We start from the raw sequence: 21,274 nt of genomic DNA, 5'->3' as shown, positions 1-21,274 counted from the left end.
GAAAAAAACCAACAACCCTTCAACCTAGATTTCTATCCCCAGTGAATATATCTTTTCTGAAAGATATTTATTCTGCAAGATCTGATCACTTCTCCCTGGCTCTGCCAATTACAGCCTGATCCAAGTCACCATCATCTCTCACCTGGAGTATTTCAAAAGCCTCCTAACTGGTTTCCATGCTTCTACACTTGCTCCCCTACAGTTTTTTCCTGAACAGTAGCCAGAGTGGTCTTAAAATGTATCAGATCATCTTACTACTCTTCTCAAAACCCTCCAGTGACTCCACATCTCATTCAGAATAAAATCCAAAGGCCTTGCCATGGCCCATAGTCCCTACATGATCTAGTCCTTGACTATTGTTCTGATTCTAACACTCTCCCACTTGACCTTCCTCCAAACACTGTTCCAGCCACACTGGCCTCCTTACTGCTCCTCCAGCAAACCATGCAAGCTCCTGCTTAAGGACCTTGGCACTTGCTGGAATAATCTTCCTCCAGGTAGCCACGTGGCTCACTCCCTTGCTTCACTCCATGTCCTTGCTCTAGGGTCATGTCATCAGAGACTCTTTTAGACCACCCTATCAAAAACAGGACCCCCACTTCCACCACTCTCCATTCTCTTACCTTGCTTTTTCTTTTTGTAGCATTTATCACCATCTGACATTTGCTTGTTTGTTTATTGACTGTCTCCCCCAACTAGGATGTTAGCCCCATATGGTGAGGACTCGTGTCTACTTGCTTACTGCTGTACGCAGAATGTGAAATCAGTCACACACACACACACACACACACACACACACACACACACACTGCATCCATACCACATGTTTTTTGGAGCTCTCCAGTTCTGGACTTCTTGATGCATAAAAACATTTTGGTGCCCTGTGCATAGCTCAAGGGGCTGGGAGGAGCTCTAAATGACATGTATTTTACTACAGTGGCACAACTCTGGGGTTCGAAACATTACAAGGGGCAAGAGCCAGCGCCTTGCAGATGCTGGCTCATTTGATCATATTGCATAGAGAAGTGGGGCCTTCCCTGCAGGGTCTACATCACCTCCTTCCTCCCTTCTCAGCCCTGGGAAAGAGGGCAGGGTCAGGAACTGGGATGGAACCAATCAGAGTTTTCAGCTCTGAGGCTGCAGCTAGGTGTCTTTCAGCCATAAACAGCTGTAAAAGAAGAATTTTTACGGAAAAACATTAAAAAAGAAAGAAAGCAGGGATTTAGTCAGAGGTGAAGGTGATTCTAGGAGCAAAGATGCCATGAATTAAGGTCACTGCTACACAGCAACCTCTGTTGCATTCTTGCCACCCTCCCCCAGTGCCTTTCTCACCTGCAGGGCACAGGAGGCTGCCCTCAGCAATCTCAGAGCAGGGAGGGGACGGCTGTCCTGCAGAGCCCAGCTTTGGAGGAGGGGCTTTCTCCTGCGGCCTCAGCCTGACTTCACTCCTCACCTCCTGTGCGGCTGCAGCATCCTGAACTGCCTTCCTTTATTAGACATGCACACAAATCTCTGGCCATCAGAGAGGCGGCCAGGCCCACAGTCAGCCCCTTTCCCTGGATCTTCATGTGTGGCCTTGATGTCAAGAAATAATGGAGGAACAGAGAGCAAGAAGACCCAAGATTAGTGGAGGTTGTGTTCAGTCATGTTGAGAGCCAATCACTAGATCCTGCTATTTGGCTCCTGAAAACATCTCTTGCAACTTCTCTTCTGTTCCTTTCCAAAGGCCACAGGATCCCCGGCCTCTATCCCTAGTCCTTCAATCCAATTCACTCTGCATTCAAACATTCAGTATCCTGAGTTGCCACATAAACAAACGAACAAATATTTATTGACCCTTGGCCTATAATGTGAGGGTCCTCCCCACAACCCTGTGAGGCAGACTTCATCGTGAGAAAGATATTCATATAGCTGCTAAGTCTAATGTGCCAAATTCTGCTAACTCTCTGTTCAAAGTGTGTATCCAGTAGCTATAAAATAAAATTATAGCTATAATAGATCATGAGCCACTTAGAGCTCATGAAGAAATAACACTCACTGGCAATCCTTTTGAATGAGTTTGGAATCACAGTGCAGTTCAGAGCTGAATATATAAACTAAGCACACACTCCTCAAGGATTTACCACCCATGGAGACACATAAGCTCCCCATAAAGTGAAAAGGACAGCTGGTAGTAGGCTGATTTAAATGTTCGAGGTGATCAGCCAAAACAAGGGACTTCACAATTATCTGGTTGTTTCAGGCAGTCTAGAGACCAACAATTTAGACTAACTAGATTGCCTGATTTAATGGCATAACTATATAGTGACTAATCAGCCAGAATGCTCTTCTAAAACACTCATCATCACATTACACTCTTGCTCAAGAACATATAATGGCTCCTATTGCCCCCTGTGCCAAATCTAAACGTTTCTGCCTGGCTTTCAAGGCCCTCTGATATGACCTGACCCTATTAAAGTAGTTTTACCTGTCATTGTCCCTTAACATGCCTAAGGCAGGCTGGTCCTCACCTCACTCACACTGTTCCCCCAGGCCTACCTACCCTGCAACCCGAGAGGTGGCATCAGACACGAAGGAATGAGCAAACGATCGGGGGTCAGAGACTTCAGCTCAGGGTCCAGCTTTTCCACTCACTGTGTGACATCAGCCAATTATTTATTAATAAAAACGACCAGCTCACACTACAGTGCTTATTAAATGCCAAGGCCAGACTAAGAACCTACATTCAGTGTCTCATGTAATTCTCTCAACACCCATGTGAGATAGGTACTATTATTGTTCCCATTTTATAGATGTTAAAACTGAAGCTTTGGAAGTTCATTCATTTGTTCAACAAACACTAGGTGCTGTGCTACGCAATAGGAATATAACAGTGGATGAGAGAGACAAGAGCGCTGCGCTCATGGAGCAGGGAGTGGCCACAGATTAGGCAACAAACAAGTAAGCAAATACACGAGCCAGATGATTTATGAAAGAGGTACATGCTCTAAGAAGACAGGGGAGTGCGATGGACAGTGGCTGGGGGTGAGTGGCGGACAATACTGTTCCACCACTGTGGTCAGGGAAGGCTCCTCAAGGGGTAACATTTTAGCTTTAGACATTGAGGCTTGAATGTGGTTGAGAAGTCAATCATGCTAAGACTCAGGAAGCAATGCTCCAAACAGCAGGAACAGCAAGTGCAAATGCCCTGAGGCCTAATAAGTCCAGTTTGGCTATAGTGAGTGGAGCAAAGGGAGAGCAGTACCAGTGAGGCCAAGAGTGGGCAGGGCCAGATCACGCCCGGGGGGCCTTGCAGGTTCTGGTGAGGAGTCAGATTTCCTGCAATGGGAAGTCATTGAACGGTTTCAAGCAAGGGAAGGACTTGATCTGATTGATACCTTTAAAGATCTCTTTCACTACTGTGTGCAGTAGTGCAGAGAGGAAGCTGGAGGTTGGTTAGGAAACTGATTTAGTTGCCTCAGTGACAGATGGTGGTGGTGGTAGGAGCAGACCAGTAGTGATGGGCATGGAGACAAGTGGATGGAGTCAGACTGTATTTTGCAGATTGAACTGCAGGATTTGGTGATGGCTTGGACGTGGAGGGTTAGGGAGAGAGAGGAATCAGGACAGCTCCTCATGTTGGTGCCATTTACTGAGATGAGGAAGGCGGGATCGGGCAAGAATCAAGAGTTCTATTTTGGTCTTTTTAAGTTTTGATACATATTAGACATCCACATGGAGATGTCAAGTAGGCAGTTGGACCCGTGGTCTTGAAGCTTAGCGTGGAAGATTGGGGTTACTCATCTGGAAGTCATCAGTAGATAGTTGGGCTTAAAGCCGTGGGGTGTGAAGGGATCCGAGTATGCCAACAAAATGCGTGACTTTGGCATAAGGGTTATTTTGACTTGAAGGCAAAGGAGAAACAGAAGACGCAGGCAAAGCTCTCTACCCTTCTCCTACCTGCCTAAATGTAGTGTATAAATTTCCTTTTGTGAGGGTATCTCCCTCCCCTCAACTGTACCAGAAAGAGAAGAACAACTCAATCACTAGAAACACTCATCACCCTGAGACCACATGAGATTGAGTCTGCATCACAAACCTTACAAAAATAACTCTTATCTTCCATTAGTTTCCCCATACATTCACCTTCCCACCTTTACCACTCTGAGAAGCCCAAACCCCTTTTCTTTTATCTTATAACTTGTCCACAACTTATCACTCTTTGTTAGCATGTTATATAAGCCCCTGGCCTCACAGCTTCTTTGGGTATTCAGTTCTTTTCTATAAAGGCCTCCATATTCATACATAGTAAGCCCTTTCTCCTGTTGATCTGTCTTTTGTCAATTTAATTTGCAGGACCCCAGAAAATGAACATAACAAGGTAGAGGAAAAAAGTTTTTTATCTCCCCAGGTGAAATGAGATGATCTGAAGAGAGTCTCAAGAAAAGGGTCTGAGGAATGAGCATGGGGCCCTCCAACAATGAGAGGTCACACAGGGGAGGGGATCCAGCAAAGGAAACTGAGGACACCAGCCAGTGAGGATTAAGAAGAATGTGGTGTTCCACAAGCCAAGAGAAAAGAGGATTTCAAGAACAAGGAATGGTCATCCATGTCAAATGTTGCTGAGATGATGAGTAAGACAAGGACAAGGAAGGCATCACTGGATTTGCAGGAAGGAGGCCACTGGGGACCTTACAAGAGCAGACTCAGTGGAAAGGTGGGGTGGACTCTTGATTGATGTGGATCCAGGAGAGAAAGGAGAGGAGAAAGAAGGATGTTGACTACTTTTTTGAGTTTTCCTATAAAGGGGAGCAGAGAAATGGGGAGATAGATGGAAGGTGATGCTGGGTCAGGAGGGCGTCTATGAAGAAGGAATAAAATACAGCATGTTGGCATACTGTTGGAGGATAAACTGACAAAGCACGAGGGTGGGTAATGGCAGGAACAGAGTCCTTGAGAAAGTTAGAGGAGATGGGACCCAGTGAGGCACGCCTCTGAAAGTGGCCAATTCATCTGCTGTCATAAGAGCAAAAGCAGCTCCACATAATGAGTGGATTTGGGGGTGTGAAGGTAAGAGTCTCTGTCTGATTACTTTTATTTTCTCAATGAGGTGTGAGCAGAGAGTGAGGGATATGGGGGGCTGGAGGTGGGGAGAGGGGTGTAAGCGGTGAACTGACTCAGTAGGAAGGTAGTAGGAGGGCCTGCCGGTTGGAGTGTCCAGCTGGTACCCAGGGTCACTGATTTAAAGTTGGACCAGTCAGCATCTTTGCTGGTTTTCTCCAGCTGCATTCAGCTGCTTGGGTGCAGGTGAGGACTAGGTGGAAAGCTGGCATTTTGATGGTGGCAGAGTGAGGACAGGGGTACAGCATAGGGAGAGAGGGGCAAGGAAGTTAAGGGTCCTTGCAGAAGGAGTAAATCTAAGCTGGATTAGAAAAGAAGTGAGGGCCCAAACAAGATGATGGAAACATAAGAGTAGGAGACTACAGGTCTTGAGGTCCAAGAATTATTATATTGGGGCAGTAGAGGATGAGAGCTAGAAAGATAGGAGACGGTGGTCAGAAGGAGAGATGTTTGGAGTCAAAAACTTTGAGGGTAGTGCAGTTACTGGTCATAGCAAGGACAGAGGTAGAACAGAGTACCTGCTGGAGTGGGATGGAGAAAAATATTGTTGTGGATGAGATGGTCAAGGAATGTGAGCCCCGGGGTCTTGGATGGGCCATGCATGGGAGACTGAAGAGGGCTGGAGAGGAAGGCAGCGAGCCAGACTTCTTCACTGAATGAGCAGGAGACGTGCCTTAGCAACCGTGTTAGGAATGACAGAACTGAAATTCAAACCCAGAACCAGGGCCCTCAGCACCTTTCCCTAACCACAGTACTGCACTGCAAACAGTCTCCTGGTGATGCAGATTTCTTCAAACGGAGACATGAACGATACCCACCTGCCCAGCTGAACGGTGCATATCCAGCAGCTCTGTAAGGCACTTTCTGTACGTTAGGCATACAGCCAGTCTGCTGGACTGCTCCCGCAGCCTATACAACCCCAGTCAGTACAGGCGCACTTCCCACTTCAGCTCTTGTCATATTCGCTTCTGAATTGCCCACTGGGTCGTGTGCATTGCTCACTAATTTGACCACGATCCCTTGACATTAGGGACTGTGCTGCCTTAGGGATTGAGGCTTGTGTGAAAGTGGCAATGGCAGTAAAGGGGACTTTATGCAGCTGCTGGGTTCCTGACACAAGGGCTGCATGTTGCATCTCACTTGAATGCACTGGGGTGCCTGGCTACTTACAGAAGCCCCGGAGTGAATCCCTTAGCACACTGAAGCTTTCTTTTAGCAGGTGAATCATCATCTGATTTGTAAGCGGGAATTTTCATATTTCACTTTTTCTTAAACTGGTGCCTAGGTGGAGTTGAGAATCTTGGAAACAGCCATTCATTCCACAAATATTCCTGCAGCCCCTCCCATGTGCCAAGCCCTGTGCCAGGCACTGGGAGATATGGAGAGAACAGAAGAGGGAGGTTCCTGGGTGCAGGGAGGGTCAGGCCCTGCAGCTCCACTCCGGTGCTGCCAAAGGCAGGGTCCTCTTCCCTGCCTGCCGCCCGGGGCCTCCAGACCTCGCTCAGAACTGGCTCAGTGCCACCTCAGCCTTCCTTTCTCACCCTCCACTTGAAAATAGAATCCAACAATCGAAAACTGCATGGTCTCCCAGATGTGCCCCGCCCCATAGGAGATGCCAAAAAACTCAACACGGGCAGAGTTTTGCGTTTTCCTTTCCCTCTTGGCCCAGGCTGTCCCTGCAGCGTTTCTGGCAGGTCCTGGTTTGAGCAGCTCACCACGAGGCACTCAGAATTCAGAACACTGGGCAGCAGGCAATGAGATCGTGGCCATTTGGAAAGGATTAGGAAGAAGTCACACGGAGTGTGATTTGGGGTTTGTGTTTATCTCAACTGTAACTTGCCAGACAGCTGGGACACCCAATTCCAATAAAAGCCTCCCCAGGTATTTTTGGAGACAATGTGATAGTGCTGGGCTGTGTGGGTAGGGGTGGCTTTTCCTGGTTTATGGAATTGCATTTAGTTGCTGATAAAATTTATATCCAATTTGTGAACTAACATCTGGTTTCTAAGAGGTATGCCATGCGTAGGTGAGGGAGAAGGTGGCACCACTGGGCTAAGAGGTAGAATGCAGCATGGCCTCCCTATGGCCCCGGGCTGCAGCTAAAGCCGGGGCCAGATGGGGAATCTGAGTCCGTGGGAGAGCTGGGACCAGAAGCCTGGCCTCCCTACGTAGGACTGAACTTTCCCCACCACTCCTGGGGCAACAGCAGCTGAGGCTCAGAATCATCGGGTGTGGTTTCATGCCAAGGATTCTGCTGGGCCCCAGGCAGGGTAGGAAAAGGACCAAGCTGACTCAGAGAGCCACGGAGACAGCTCTCTCAGCCAGGGGAGCCCCAGCCAGAATGAGCTGGCTGCCAGCCGCACACCTGCCAGCCGCTAAGAGGTCGTTAAACCATTGGCCCAGCAGAGGGGCCAGCGCACAGCCAACCCCTCGGGCTCCAGGGGCAGGGAGGGAGAGGGAGGCGCTGGCAGGTTCCTGGAGCCCGGCCTGGGCCCAGGTTTTTCCATTCTTTTTATATTATTTCCAGCAGTCCAAGGTTTTCAGTTACTCACACTCATTTATTTATTCCATCCACTCAATATACATTGATTATTCACTTACTTTGTGCCAAGCATTATGCTCCATGATTTATAGAAACTACTTTTTTGCTTTAATTATCTCCATCTCCAGACACAGTGCCCACTTCATAGTAGTCATTCAACGCATGGCTGCTGCCTTTATGGCTATTATTGTTATTAATTGTAGCAGTGACAAACACCACTAAGGCAGCTCCTGACCTGGAAGAAGAAGAAAGGAATTTCTGATACCTACTGTGTGCTGGGTCCTGTGCCAGCTTTTGACAGACCTTACCCCACTGAACAGAGCTTGCATTATTACCAGGGAAACTGGCATAGACACCAATAATGACCACACATCCGGGGACAGTAAGAGGGACTTCTTAGAGGGTCTCGCCCTAGTGGCCCCGTTTGAGCTGGGCCTTGAAGACCCAGTTCACTCGGTAGAAAATGGAGAGAAAGAGAAGGGCCTTCCAAGTGGAGAGAAGATGAGCAATGGCCTGGAAGCTTGAAGTGCCTGGAGTTCAGGGGTGGCAGTGGGGGAGGGTGGGAGGGGCTGGCGTGGAAGGGGGATGGCCAGAAGTGAAAAGTGGCCATAGAGCGGGTGCACTGGCAGGTGCTGGTTTCATGCATTCCCCTAATATCTGGGCAGGTTTGCCTCCAGGACGTGACCTCGGGCAGAGTCTCTTGCAAACCAACTGGCCCTCAGGAGGCCCTGTCCCAAGTTGGCCAGGTCCCCAGACTTTCCTGGCTGGTGTGCTCAAGTGCAGACCTTCTGGTTATTTGGTTTTCTGTTCCTGTCTCTCTGTGTCCACTGCTGCTTTCCCAAGTGCAAGGCTGAGGGCCCTCAGGTCATGGGTCCCGTTTCTGGGCAGGAGCTTGGTGCAGTGGGCCTCCACAGCCCCTTCAATACAAGCTCCCCAAGTTGTAGTGAGCTCTGCACACAGCACCATGCTCGTCTACCCTCTCTCGTCTGCCTGGCAGCCTCCCTCACAGGCCAGGGCTGTGAAGGATGGAAAGCAGGCAGCCCTTGGTTCAGTGTGGCCACCGGGGCTGCAAGGAGCACAGCACAGCCAAATCTAAGTCCCTCAACTGTGCTTGAGCCCTTGCTGACACCTCCTCATATTCTCTTCCTCCGCCCCCACCACCCAGCAGACCCCAGCCTGGGCCGTGATGCTCCCCCTCCGTGGTAGTGCACAGCTTGGGTAGCAGAGAGGATGCTGGGCAGTCAGGAGCCCTGAATCCTCTGTCCTGCCATTGACTCACTTGCTGTATGACCCCAGGCAAGTTGCTTAACCTCTCTGAGCCTCTCTCTTCATCTATGAAATGGGTTAATAGCATCCTCTTTGCTGTCCTAGGGTTTTGGGGAGATTCCTGAGTAAACCTGCGTGAAAACACAGTAAACTGGCAAGCACGACACGTGTGTGTGGGGAAGACAATCAGTGAGACCAGTGATGCTTCAGTTATCCCTCTTGCTCCCATGAACAAAGGCCCTGGCTGCTGGCATGGTAGAGTGTGGACAGGGGAGATGCTGGTGGGCCCTGCACCACCCCTGTCCTGCCCCAGGAGGCCTCTGACCGGTAATGCTTCTTCCACCCGTCACGGGAGCTGTGGTAGCCCCAAGGCAGAGGGTGGAGGGTGAAGTTTGGGCCTGGGGCCCTGGAGCAGCACCCTGGCTCCCACCCACAATGGGGCTGTTTGCCGCAGTGCCATCCTCCAGCGGCCTCCACCTGCAGTCCCAACACCAGACCCGCCTCACAGAAGTGTGGCAGGCCTGGCCTCAGCCACCTCTGGCCTCTCTGCTGGTCTCAGCTCCATGACCCCCCCTAAGCCCAAGCACTGCCAAGGAGGCCCCAGCCCACCTGGGAAAGCAGGAGGGGGGGCGGGAGGTGGCTTCCCAGGGCTCTGTTCTGGGAGTGGGGAACAGAGAAGCACCAGATAGACACTGGTCTATCCCAGCACTTAGTCACATGATTAATTATTCGCCAAATATGTTCTTTAAAAAGATTAAAGAGCACACATACGTGAGGAATTATTAAGACATCCTAGTTGAGGGACCAAAGAAAATACATTTAAAAAGCACCCTCTCGGGCTAGTTATCTAACAGTGCAGGACAGCAACACATCCCAAAGACAGAAGCCAATGACAGTGTGGCAGATGCCACACTGCAGGGGTGGCTGAGACCCAGTGGGTTGTGCACAGAGTGGTGTGGCCGGGGGAGCTGCAGGGGACGAGCAGTGCCTCAGTTTCCCTCCTGTGCAGTGAGGCAGTGTAGGGCCTGCCAATGGGGCTGACCCAGCTCCGGGCAGCTGATGCTTACCGAGGGCTTCCCAGCCACGGGGGTCAGCTCACTCAGTCCTTAAAGTAACCCCGTGGGGCAGGAACCTTCGTTACCCTTGCTTTACAGAGGAAACCGAGGCACAGAGAGGAACATCTGCTCACTTGGAGCACACGGCTTGTCAGTGGCAGAACCAGAACTTGAACCCAAGCAAGCAGGCTGCAGAGCTGGTGTGTTCAGTATACACTCAACTGCGCTGGGAGAACGTGAGCCGACAGTCCCCCCGGACACAAGAACATCAGAGCTGGAAGTGACCCCAGGGACTCTGGGAACTCCCTCCTTTCAGGAATGGAGAAACTGAGGTACCAGGTGGTGACGTGTCTTGCCCAAAGCCACGCAGCCCGTGAGTGGCAGAGCTGGGTCTAGGCCACCACTCCCTGATTTGCCACTGCTCCTCTACACCTTGGCTACTGGGAACCCATGACGTGGGTATCACTGGGAGATTGTGAGGGATGCAGAGGCTCAGGTCCCGCCCAGACCTACTGAACAGAAAGCTGCATTCTGACAAGAGCCCGGTGATTCACAGGCACTTTACAGTTTGAGAAGCACCGCTCTGTTCTACCCTCCCTTCCTGGTCTGCTCTGTCTGTTACTATGAGTATAACGACATGGTATCCAGACACCATAAAACCTGAAATCACAAGATTCTGGAAGTTCCATCCCAGGGTCACCTGGGATGAATCCTCTGGGATCTGGGGGAAGCTGATGGAGTGAGTCCCCCAGAGCTGGATCCTTCAAGGGCCCAGGCACACCAGTCACCCCTGACCTGCTAATGAGCTAGTACATAGCTGTGAGCTGGGGTTGCCCAAGCCCAGGGAGGAGGTGACACTCACAGACAGGGTCCAGGGCATCCTCCACCGTAGCCACCAGTGGCTGGAAGAGGAGGCCTAGATCCCTGAGGAAGAACTAGACCTAGAGGTTGGCTAGGGATGGCAGGGTTTAGGATAGCACTTCCTGGGGCCAGAGCCTGACAGCAGTGGTGGTAGCCAAGAGCTGGCTTGGGGTGAGGGCCAAAGGGCTCCAGTTCTCTCTCCACTCTCTCCCAGCACCTCCCCTGTACTGTGCAAAGGCTTTTCTCAATCCCATGGAAAGTCCTACGTCTTCCTAGCCTCAAGACCCTCCACTTCCCCAGACTTCCCAGCATAGAAATCCTGTCACTGTCCCCAGGTGGGGTCAGAGGCTGAGACTGCCCAGCGGGCCCACCTCAGCCCCACAAACATTCTGGTTTGCTGGCTGGCAGCCCCTGTCCCAGCCCTGGATCCTGGGCAAGTCAGTGGAGCTGGGCAGGAGCAAGGGCAGGGCTGGGAGACTAGGGGAAGACCCGGGGCTGGGGGTGACCACAGGAACATAACGGGCTTTTCCTCTGTCTCCTGGCTCCTCTGAACCTGAGGCAGCCACGCAAGGACAAGGAGAGGCCGACTGCAGCTGATGGGGGTGGGGGCCCTGAACTCCACCTTCAAACACGGGCCTAACGCTCCACCACCACTGTCAGATCGAGTAGGCACTTTTCCCTGGAGGACACCTCCAAGGCAATGGACTTCCGTGCTGCCCTTCAGATGCTCTACCCTCCTCTCCACAAGCTCGTCCCTCTTCTCCTTCATGTACAGCTTACCGCTTACCCTTCTGGGAAGCCTGGTACCTGCTCAGAAGAACCACGGCTGGTTCTGGTTCTCTACTTGTCCCGTCATTTGGGCTGTGTGTGTGTGTGTGTGTGTGTGTGTGTGAGAGAGAGGGAGAGAGAGAAAGAGAGAGAGAGCGAGCGAGCTTCAGCAGTATTCAGGAAACTCTTCCAGGCAGGGTGACAGCTCAAGCCTTGAGGTCAAGAACCTCAGAATCCACACAGGGAGGTTCTGAGTGAGCTCCAGCTCTCTGCAAATGCCCCTCTGACTTGCTGTGTAACCTCGGGCAACCTCTCTCCCTCTCTGAACCTTATGTAAAAGGAAGAACAAGGCTAAGTTATCCATCATCCGTTGGTCTTGGAGGAGCTCTAGGGCTCCTCAGAGAAGCCTTTGGAGAGTGCATGGCATCCAAGGGGAGGCCCACTGGGCAGGGCTCCAGCTCCTACCCTCAATTAGAGTGGCTCTGCTACTGTCTGTTTTCTAAAATGGGCTGCTTGTTGGCTTTTGTTGACAAAATGGTCTATGTGCTTAGCGAAAGTTCTGGAGGATTTTTATGGTGCTATCCAGCTGGAATACTTTAGGGGCAGATCTTTGCTCCATGTGGCATAATTCTGGGCTGTTCCAGGCTGGGGCCCTTGGGCACAGTCAGGACCAAGGGGAAAAATGCTCTCCTTCAGCTGGCTGGGCCCAGGAGTGGCGGCAGACCATCCCTGGGAGTGTAGGGCATAGGAGGGAAGACGGTCCAGGTACTCCCTCACACCCTCAGTTTTTGATGGCCTGGCGGCTACTTCCATCTCTCCAACTTCTTCCTGCCCTTCTCCACTCACCCAAAACTTCCCAAAGGAAGCGTCTCTCAGTAAAGCAAGGGAGGCTGAAGACGCTGAGGCCACAGCCTTGTTCAGGGGGCGGCTCAGTCTCTGGGACTGAGTGCAATCCTGGAGAAAACCAAGTGGATCTGTGGCCTGTTTCCATGGAACACTTAGCTGGATAGCTGTCCAATCTCTGCTAGACTTTGTAGAGGTGGAGGCTCAGCTCGGGAGAGACCAGACAGTCCCTCACTCCCAAGGGGCCAGCCACAAGAGCCATGAAGACAGCAGTATCCATTGACTCAGCAAGTTCACCACTGGGAATTCAACCCAAGGAGATATTACAGAAAGAAAAGGCCATCTGCATAAAAATGATCACTGTGGCATTACTCAAAATAGCCCCAAACAGGGAACCACCCAGCTACCCAGCAACAGGGATAGTTAATTATGGAACATCAACTAGATGGAATATTATGCACCCACTAAAATTGGTATGTGAAGGCTATGTGGAAACAACATTGAAGATAAAATGTTAACAAAAGGGAAGCAGCTCAGCACAGATCAGTTAGTTCCCTTTCTTTTCTCTACAACAGGTAGGACAAAGAACTGCAGGGGAACCTGCACAAATGAAGAGTTGTGTTAGGGCAGTTGTATTATGAGTGACTTATATTCACTGAATAAATAGTCACTGAGTGTTTACTGTGTGCTGGGTTCAGCGCTGGGTGCTGAGGACGGAGCAATGAATGAGAATGCATTTCCAGCTCGCCATCTAGAGCTTCAAATCTAATGCTGTATTTTTTTCCTAAATATCCTTCAAAGTTGTCCTAGCATCATCTTTCAGGGAGGGAAATAAGTGAGGGAAATAAGTGAGGAAGGGTGCTCCTCTCCTTCTGGGCAATGTATTTCACTCCTGGTATCAGAACCACTCCAGCCGGATTACATATATGTTAGAAGAAAACTGAGTGTAAATGTGGTAGCGACATTTTGGTCTTATAATGTCTTAGTTTCCTTTGAAGCAGGAACATTTTAAAAAATCTATGTTAAAAAAGAGGAAAAAAGTTAGGACTTGTTACTAATCTCGCAGTTGAATAATTAAGTGTGCCTAATTCTGAAAGTAGCAGGCTAAATTATGCAGTGCCAAAAGTGACAACTCGCATACCTACACCATCCCGTCTATAGCGGCATGGTTTTAGCTTTATAGCTAAAATACGCTGCCAGAAAACCTAATAAAAGGAAGCAAAAATATTTCTGTTTATATCAAGCTGCCATTTGAGAAAGATTTTTAAATATGTTCTTCCCTATGTGTAAATCTGACAGCAGTTGCATAATTAAAGCCCCAGTGGAGAGTCTCCTTTTAATCTTTTCAAAGAAAACCAATAAAATGTCCTTTAGGATGTGAAATGATGGATTAATACTCTTTGGATTGTTTGAATATCTTTGAGCTAGACCACTGCCTCCAAGTATTAAAAGAGCACAAGCCACTGTCTTTATCTTTAGGAGTTCATGTAATCACAGGAGATGCAGATAATGACATGCCAAAGCCACACATGCATCTGTGCTGAGTTATGCTTGTCTCGGATTCTGTTAAATGGAAGAATGAATAAATGGATGCATTCACATTAAAGCAAACTTGATTTCAACCCCTTGGGAATACGTCACACAGCATAAATGGGAGAAATAATAATTACCCAGGATTTCAGTTCAGTGTAAGCAATCAATATGAATAATTTAGACCACAAAGTGGATTTTTATTTTGCCTGAGCTATTCAGATTGACTTTCTATACAGCCTCAACCACGGCTGAACCATCACTGGCAAATTTTTCTGCTGGGTCTGTGTCGTGTGGACACACATGTGTGTCTACACAATTGCAAACTGCCTAGTTCTGGATATGGGGCCCTGTTCAAGCCAAATGTCAGGACAAACATTCCATCTCCTCATCATGTTCCATCTCACCCTGAGTACACACAGCCACGCTTGACTGTGCACACACACACACAGGTGCAAAAGAAGGTGGAGAGCAAGTGGCTTCTGTCGTTGGACCAGAGTTTACCAGAATGTCTCCTACTTGCTAGTGCTCCTGTCTCTGACCTTCTTGGTACTGGCTCTTGCCTTCCCAGCCGTCTAAGACCTGCCAGATGCTTCTAGTCTGTATGACCTCTAAGATATGCCTGATCCTTCAAGCTTTCTCTGGACTTAATCAGTTGTTGGCCTGACCAACAGACCAGTCCTCCTGCCCAGCCCTGCCCTGGTGTCACACACACACACTCAGACAGACAGGCACACACCCATTATTAAATACCTCAATCTCAAACAAGAATGTGTCCACCAATTATATGCAAAAAATTGGTAGAACAAACACTGCATAACTTGGATTCTGGGCCTGGCTGAACACATAATTAACTGTGACCTGAGACAAGTCCCTTAACACTCTGTGCCACATGGTATTGGACCAAGGGTCCCCTTCTTGTTCTAATCATCTTTAGTGAGGACAGCCAAGATGTGGTGCCCATAAATGCTGCAATCCAACTGCCCATGTTGGAATATGCTTTAACCTTTCAAAATATAGCACTGGGCCTGACATACACAACACATCATATTTATGGAATGAATGGAGGAAGGGTTTTCTATATTAAAGTCTAGATGAATCATTTAGCTTGGTCTACACAGCACAAAAAAGAAATGTCTACACTGCTGTATAGACCATACACACTGTGATAGTCACTGATCAAAAAAAACTGAGCGCATGCTAATTTTCCTCTTCACTGGATGAGGTAGCAGATAGACAACCCTGACTGCCCATTTTGGACAGAGTTTTGGCTCCCTGAGCTGCTGAATCCATAAAAGCACCAATAATAATAATAATAATAATTGTCTCTGAAGACTCAGGACATTTGAGGGAAAGGAACTATGTAAGCAGAAGAGAAACTGACATATGTAGGTCTTTACTGAAATTTCATCCAAGTATATTTTGCAAGAGAAGGCTGAAATGACAATCATGCTACTTGGGGATTCAGCAGAACTTATCTGACTGACAGAAGTGACCAATTTGAACCACTGCCCGAGACCACAATAGCAGGTGAATAACTGACAGAGACTCCTCTACTCATGTGGCTGTCTTGGCACCCCTGCAAAGGGCGAGTTCTGGCCCCTGAGTGCAGCTCCCCTCAGAGATGACTGTCTCCCTGCAGCAGATCTTGGAAACAATCTGTTGGATCATTTGTAACACAGCCACACACTTCAGTGTAGCCCTCCTACACTGCTTGCCCACATCCGAAAACACAAATCAAGAGAGAGAACATAGTTTCTTTCCACTTGACTAAAGAATGACCAATCCTATCAGTAGATTAAAGGCTAGGGCTTGTAACAATTTGCCAACACGCTGACTTGATTTTGTGCAAAGAGCTGAGAGCTTTAGAAGCGAAGGCTGGGTAGTGAATGAAGAAACTGATGGGAGCTCATCAGAGAGGCATGGAGACCACAGGTCAATGGAATGGGGCCCCATCTGGATGGACTCATGGACTGTAGGGGAAGAGGACATTGCTCACATCTTCCCCGTTAGCCTGTGGGTTCCACTAGGAAGCCAAAGCCAGAGCACGTCACAGGGAGACAAATGCTGTGGCTGCCCAATATGTGCTCAGGTGTGCCTCTAGGTGGAAGAGAGCAAAAGGGTGTGTTTTCAAGAGAAAGAGCACAAATCAATAATGAGCTATGAATACATGATGTCATCCTCCAGGACTAAGCATCCTTAGTACTTTTAATGCACTTAAAAAAAACTCTAGTTGCTATGGCAACTTGATGCAGTTCTTAAAAGGGGATTTTTTTGAGGGGGTCATTTTATATCTTCAATCACCATAACAACATGATATAGCTTTTACAGCGTATTTTTATCCAATTTGTGTGTACTTTGGACTTGGGCCATATTTGCCTTTTCTATTTAAAATAATCAGATCAAGCATGACACATGAAAAATCACTGAAGGAAAGCAAGCCCTTTCGTAGACTATACATATGCACTCAGAAAGACATCTCTAGCTGCTCATATCCTGCACATAGATGCAGTCTTTCTCTCTGCCTCCCAGCAGCCATCTGCAATGGCTTACACTGATCAGCTAGCCCATGCTCCTGTCTCTAAGCTGGCATACCAAACCAGTCCAGAACCCACCCACAGAAGGTGTGACATCCCTCACTTCTCAGCCCAGTGAATCCAACCCCCTCCTCCAAAACTACCACCAGGGAACAGTGCCTTGGGTTGACGAGAGGTATGACCAGCCAAGTGCCTTCTCCCACCCTGGGAGTTGAAGCAGGAGTGGATGGGACACACACAAAGTCTTGCCAAAGTGAAAATCTTGTATTTATTGTGTACTCTGTACAGTAACTGGGGAGGAGGTCTGTTTCACATGACACCCAGGGCCCAGGGAAAGGGTGGGATGGGGAAAATGGGTGAGAGGAAAAGAAGAGAGGGAAGGGGTGGAGTGGGGAGCAGTGGTGGCTCCAGAATCTCTACAGGAGAGGCTCAGAGGAGGGGTGAAGGTGGGAGAAGTGGGGGGCTTCAAGGAGTATTTACACAGCATTTTTGGTAAGGTTGCAAAACCATGAACTGTTTATACCAAAAATAGGGAGAAGGGACGATGGAAAGTATAAAGAAACTACACCCCACTCCCCCAAGCTACCCCTTGGTGCCCCACTATTGGCTGGAAAAGATGGCAAAGTAACAAAGAAGAAAGGTCAAAAAATTGGAAGGCTAGTTGGGAGGGGAGTAGGGGGAGAAGGGGAAGAAAACCAAGGAGGGCCCAGAACAAGAGCGCCTGAAGTCCTGGCCTCCAAGTGTAACGGGATTTTCTTTGGGGAGGGGACAGTGTAGACTGTGGAAAAAGAGGGTGGAAAGGAGATCTAGGAAAGAGATTCTGGGGAAAGTGGTCGCCCTTCCCAGGGTAAAAGCGCTAGGGGACGCTGAGGGGAAATGCGTGGTAAAAAAAGAAGAGAGCGAAAGAAGGAGAGAAAAACGCTGTGAGTGCAGGGGGAGAGGGCTTTCCAAATTATCTGGATGAGGAAACTGAGGCCCAGGGGGTCGTGGGGAATAGGAAGGAAGCAGTAGGCCCTTGATTACATATTCTCACAAGTACTTTTATAGAGGAGAAAACGGAGGCGCACAGAGGTTAGGTCATGGAGCTGGCAGGTGGAGCGCGGGCGACCCCGGGGCCGCCCAGCGCCTGGTTAGGGTTCTCCCCATTCTGCTTCACTGCCAGGCGAGTCACCGCGGGGTGAGCGCCAGAGATGGGCCTCTCAGGTCTGCTCCCGCGCCCAAAGCCAGTTAAGAGAAGGGGCAGGAGGACGAGGCCGGGCGGAGAGGAGAGGGCGAGACGAAAGTAGGCAACGGGGCATTAGAAGGAAAGCGAGGAGCGGACGGACGCGGGCCGAGCCGCCCAGCAGTGGAAAGGGCGGCAGGTGAAAGGCGCGGAGAGGAAAGACGCGCGGGGCGCGCCGCTCACCTATGGTCGACACCACGGTGCCCACGAAGTAGAAGGCGCCGGGGAAGTCCCAGCGCGGGCGCAGCGCGTCGGCCCGGACGCCGGCGGCCAGCGCGGCCTCGTAGTGCCGGAGGAAGGCGCGCAGCTCCGGCTCGGCCACGCCGTGCGCGGCGCTGAAGTTGCGCAGCGTGGCGCCCCAGCGCGCCCGCGCCTCCGCTTCGCCCGGGCTCTCGAGCGCCGAGAAGACTGTGGCGCCCGCCACCAGGTAGAGGCCGATGAGCGCCGCCAGCAGCACGAAGCGGCCCGTGTCCTCGTTGAGGTGCGAGCGGCGGCAGCAGCAGCAGCAGCAGGAGGGGCGCGGCAGGCGGCGGCGGCAGCGGCGGGGCGGGGGCCGGGGGCTGCGGGAGGACATGGTCCGGAGCTCAGCCCCGGGGCCGGGGTGGCGCTCGGAGCCTGGGCCGCGACATCCCCCCCGCGGGAGCAGAAGCGTGAGGATGGTGGCCAGGGGTCGGGGGCCGCCGCGGAGCCCCTCGCCGCCTTCGCCAGAGCCCGGACGGCGGGGCGCCTCGGCCTCCTCGTCGGCGCTCAGGCCGCACACGGGTCCCGCGGCCCTTCGGGCGCCCGGGCTGGGGCGGTCCTCTTCGCGCCCCGACGCCTCGCTGGCTCCCGCGGCTCCTCACCCGCCGCCCTCGGGCACAGGGGTCTGAAGCTAGGCCCCTGCCGCCCTATGGCCGGCGTCCGCGGGGCCCCGGGCCTCATACTCCTCTCCAGACAGGCCGCGGGCTGCGGGCAGGGCGGGCTGTGAAGCCCGGGCGCCTAGGACTGGGACGCGGCAGCAGGGCATGAAGAGAGCCCCCGGGGGCGTCCCATGAGGCGTTCCCGGCTCGGCGGCTCCCAGGCGCAGGCTGCGCGGGCAGTCCAGCTCCCGCCCCCGGGCCTGAGCTAGCGGCGTCGGCTTCGGAGCCTCAGAACCGAGCCGAGTCCAGGGAAGCGCTCCCTTTCCAGCTCCAGCCGGAGAGCCGCCCGGCACGGGGAGGCGGAGTCACCGGCGCCCGGGGCGGGGTATTGGCGAGGGGGAGTAAGGAAGGGAGGGAAGGGGTGGGGAGTTGGTCTCCTGCGACGCCTCCCGGTCGTTCTAGCGGCACTAATGCGGGCCGCCCAAGCAGGTGTCCGGATTGCGGTGCTGGCTACCACCCCGCTGGGGAACCGGGTCCGGCCCCTTCCTGTGCTTTGGCTCCGGAGTCCCTCCCTAATCTTCAAGCTGCCGCCAAACTTTGCTCAACTTTGGTGCCTTGCGGTCTCCGGGGCTGGGGGCCGTAGGACGCGGGTCCCCCGCCACCGGGTTCTTGGGCTCCAGTACGAAGTTTTAAGTTCCCTCTCGCTCGCTTCCTTTTTCTGGATCCAGATCTCACAGCGCCAGGTCTCGGAGGGTTCCTTTGGGGAAACGATCCCGCTTGGGAAGGAGTGGGGGTGGGGTCACACGGCTCGGGGCGACCGCGGAATGAGGGCGTCTCCTCCCCCTCCCGCCTGAGCGGGTGGCCGGCGTCAGCACCGCGGACAGCGCATCGGTGCCGCAGCCGCGGGGCGGGCGGCTGCTATGGCTGCGGGGGTCCACCGCGCGGGGCGAGGCCGGTCACCTTGCTGCTCCCCAAACCCTCTCTGTTTCCCTTTCTACCTCCTGTGTGCACCCCTCCACCCCCTCAGTCGGAGGCAGGTGCGATCGCTGAAGCAGCGTGCTGACTGGGCGGGGATGCTGCGGAATAGAGACAGGGGAGGAGTCAAGCGCTAGTAGGGGACCGAGCTGCCACCGGAGAAAGGAGCGTCCAGGCCCACCCGGCTGCTAGGTCTCCTCTCGCCACCCAGTTCCCTGACCCCTCCAGCCCCGGGTTGGGGATCCTGGGTAAGAACCTGGCTGCGGCAAGGTGGATAGAGGAGGTGTGGGAGGAGCTCACTAGCTGTCTCCTTCGATGCCCGCGGTGGGGGAGGGTGTGCTCTTGAGCGCCCGGGGGAAATTGTCGGCCCCTCCGCCCTGCTGCGACCGGGAAACGCCGCGGGTGCTCCGCGCTACCGCGGGCGCTTTTCCACCGGACGCGGGCAACTTGACCTGGGCCACAAAGTTCTTTGGCGAGGAACGTTCTTGGTACAGACGGAAAACGGTCCTCATCCGGCTGCCAGCCCCTTCTCTGTCCGTCCCCTTTTCACAGGAGAGGCGGACCTTGATGATGATGAGACGACACAGATGACAGAAAATAAAAGATAATGATGGTGACTGTGCTTAGATATCCTGGGTGGGTGAACTGTGGCAACATGCAGAACTCGCCCCTCACCCCAAACCCCTGGGTGTCTGGCCTCCGCAATAGAAAACACTCAAGCTAGGGTCGACCCAAAGTGGCGGCAGTAGCATGGGTGCCCTAAGGGTCAGGGTGCTCAAAGTGGTTCCTGAAGGAGCCTCCACCACTCACTGAGCCCTGCACTGCCTGGAAACTAGGACCCTCTGACCCCATGCCCCGACGTGGAGACTAGGGGATGGGGGTGGGGCAGGAGAGCTATTGGAAAGCTGAAAGGCATCTGACTTGGGACATGGATTTTCCCAAACCAGGGCACGTTGGAGTCTTGGATCTTCCTAGAAATGCTGCTCCAGTTTGTAGATGGAGCCAGCTGCACTCCCCTCTGTGTTAGGGAGGGGACGGGTTGGGAGAGACTCTACTGCCACCATAGTCAGAATCAGGCTTCCTGGCACTGGGTGGCATGTGGCTAGTTTTGCAGCCATTTTATTAGAAAGGGGCTGGAGAACCTTTGTGTGAAGGGGAAAACATCTCATCCATGGAGAAAGCAGAGCCCCCTCCTCCTTTTTCTAGAGCACAGTGGGAGCCTTACACAAACACAAATTATTGCCATTGCAGACTATTGTTATTATTGGCAAAATGTACTTCAAGCACTCTCTCTCCAAGTCTTTGCCTCCCCTGGGCTCTCCACTGGTGTCACCCCAACCTATTCCCCTATCCCTATCTCTACAAGCTCCTGCTGGCAGGATAACCCAGGCATGGACCTCCAGGGCTGGATTCCACTTTATTGGTCAGCTCTGACAGAAGCCCTGAGAAGTGTCATTCCAGGAGTTGGCTCTGGATTCTCCAGATGCAGCTGAAGGACATTGCTAGACCTCTCAGTGGCTTTCTTCACCCAGACTCCCAGGGCAGGGACAGAGTGCTTTGCTGCAGTGTTCTGTGCCTCTGGACCAGCTCCTTGTCCATTTGGCAGAGGGCCTGCCTTGTCCTCCAGCTTGTTATTCTAGCTTGATTAGCAGCAAACCCATGGCGTCAATCTCAACTCTGAATGACCTAATCAATTTATATAATAGGGAAATGATGAGTTCCCTGCACATAGGCAT

General features: G+C 51.9%; 1 protein-coding gene across 1 annotated transcript in view; it reads right to left on the bottom strand.

The window, feature by feature from the left end:
* The window catches only part of KCNK12 (potassium two pore domain channel subfamily K member 12), a 47,000-nt gene extending 28,122 nt beyond the window's left edge, over positions 1 to 18,878 (bottom strand). Inside the window, exon 1 of the mRNA XM_004436671.3 lies at positions 17,908 to 18,878. Within this exon, the coding sequence (XP_004436728.1) occupies positions 17,908 to 18,298 (391 nt within the window). The 5' untranslated portion in view covers positions 18,299 to 18,878. The remainder of the gene's footprint in view (positions 1 to 17,907) is intronic.
* Between the last annotated feature and the right edge of the window lie 2,396 nt (positions 18,879 to 21,274).

The sequence above is a fragment of the Ceratotherium simum genome, chromosome 11 (assembly GCF_057802395.1).
Source record: "Ceratotherium simum simum isolate JZ-2026a chromosome 11, ASM5780239v1, whole genome shotgun sequence".
Taxonomy (NCBI): domain Eukaryota; kingdom Metazoa; phylum Chordata; class Mammalia; order Perissodactyla; family Rhinocerotidae; genus Ceratotherium; species Ceratotherium simum.
The sequence above is the reverse complement of the archived record's forward strand: the minus strand, read 5'-3'. Positions and strand labels throughout refer to the sequence as shown.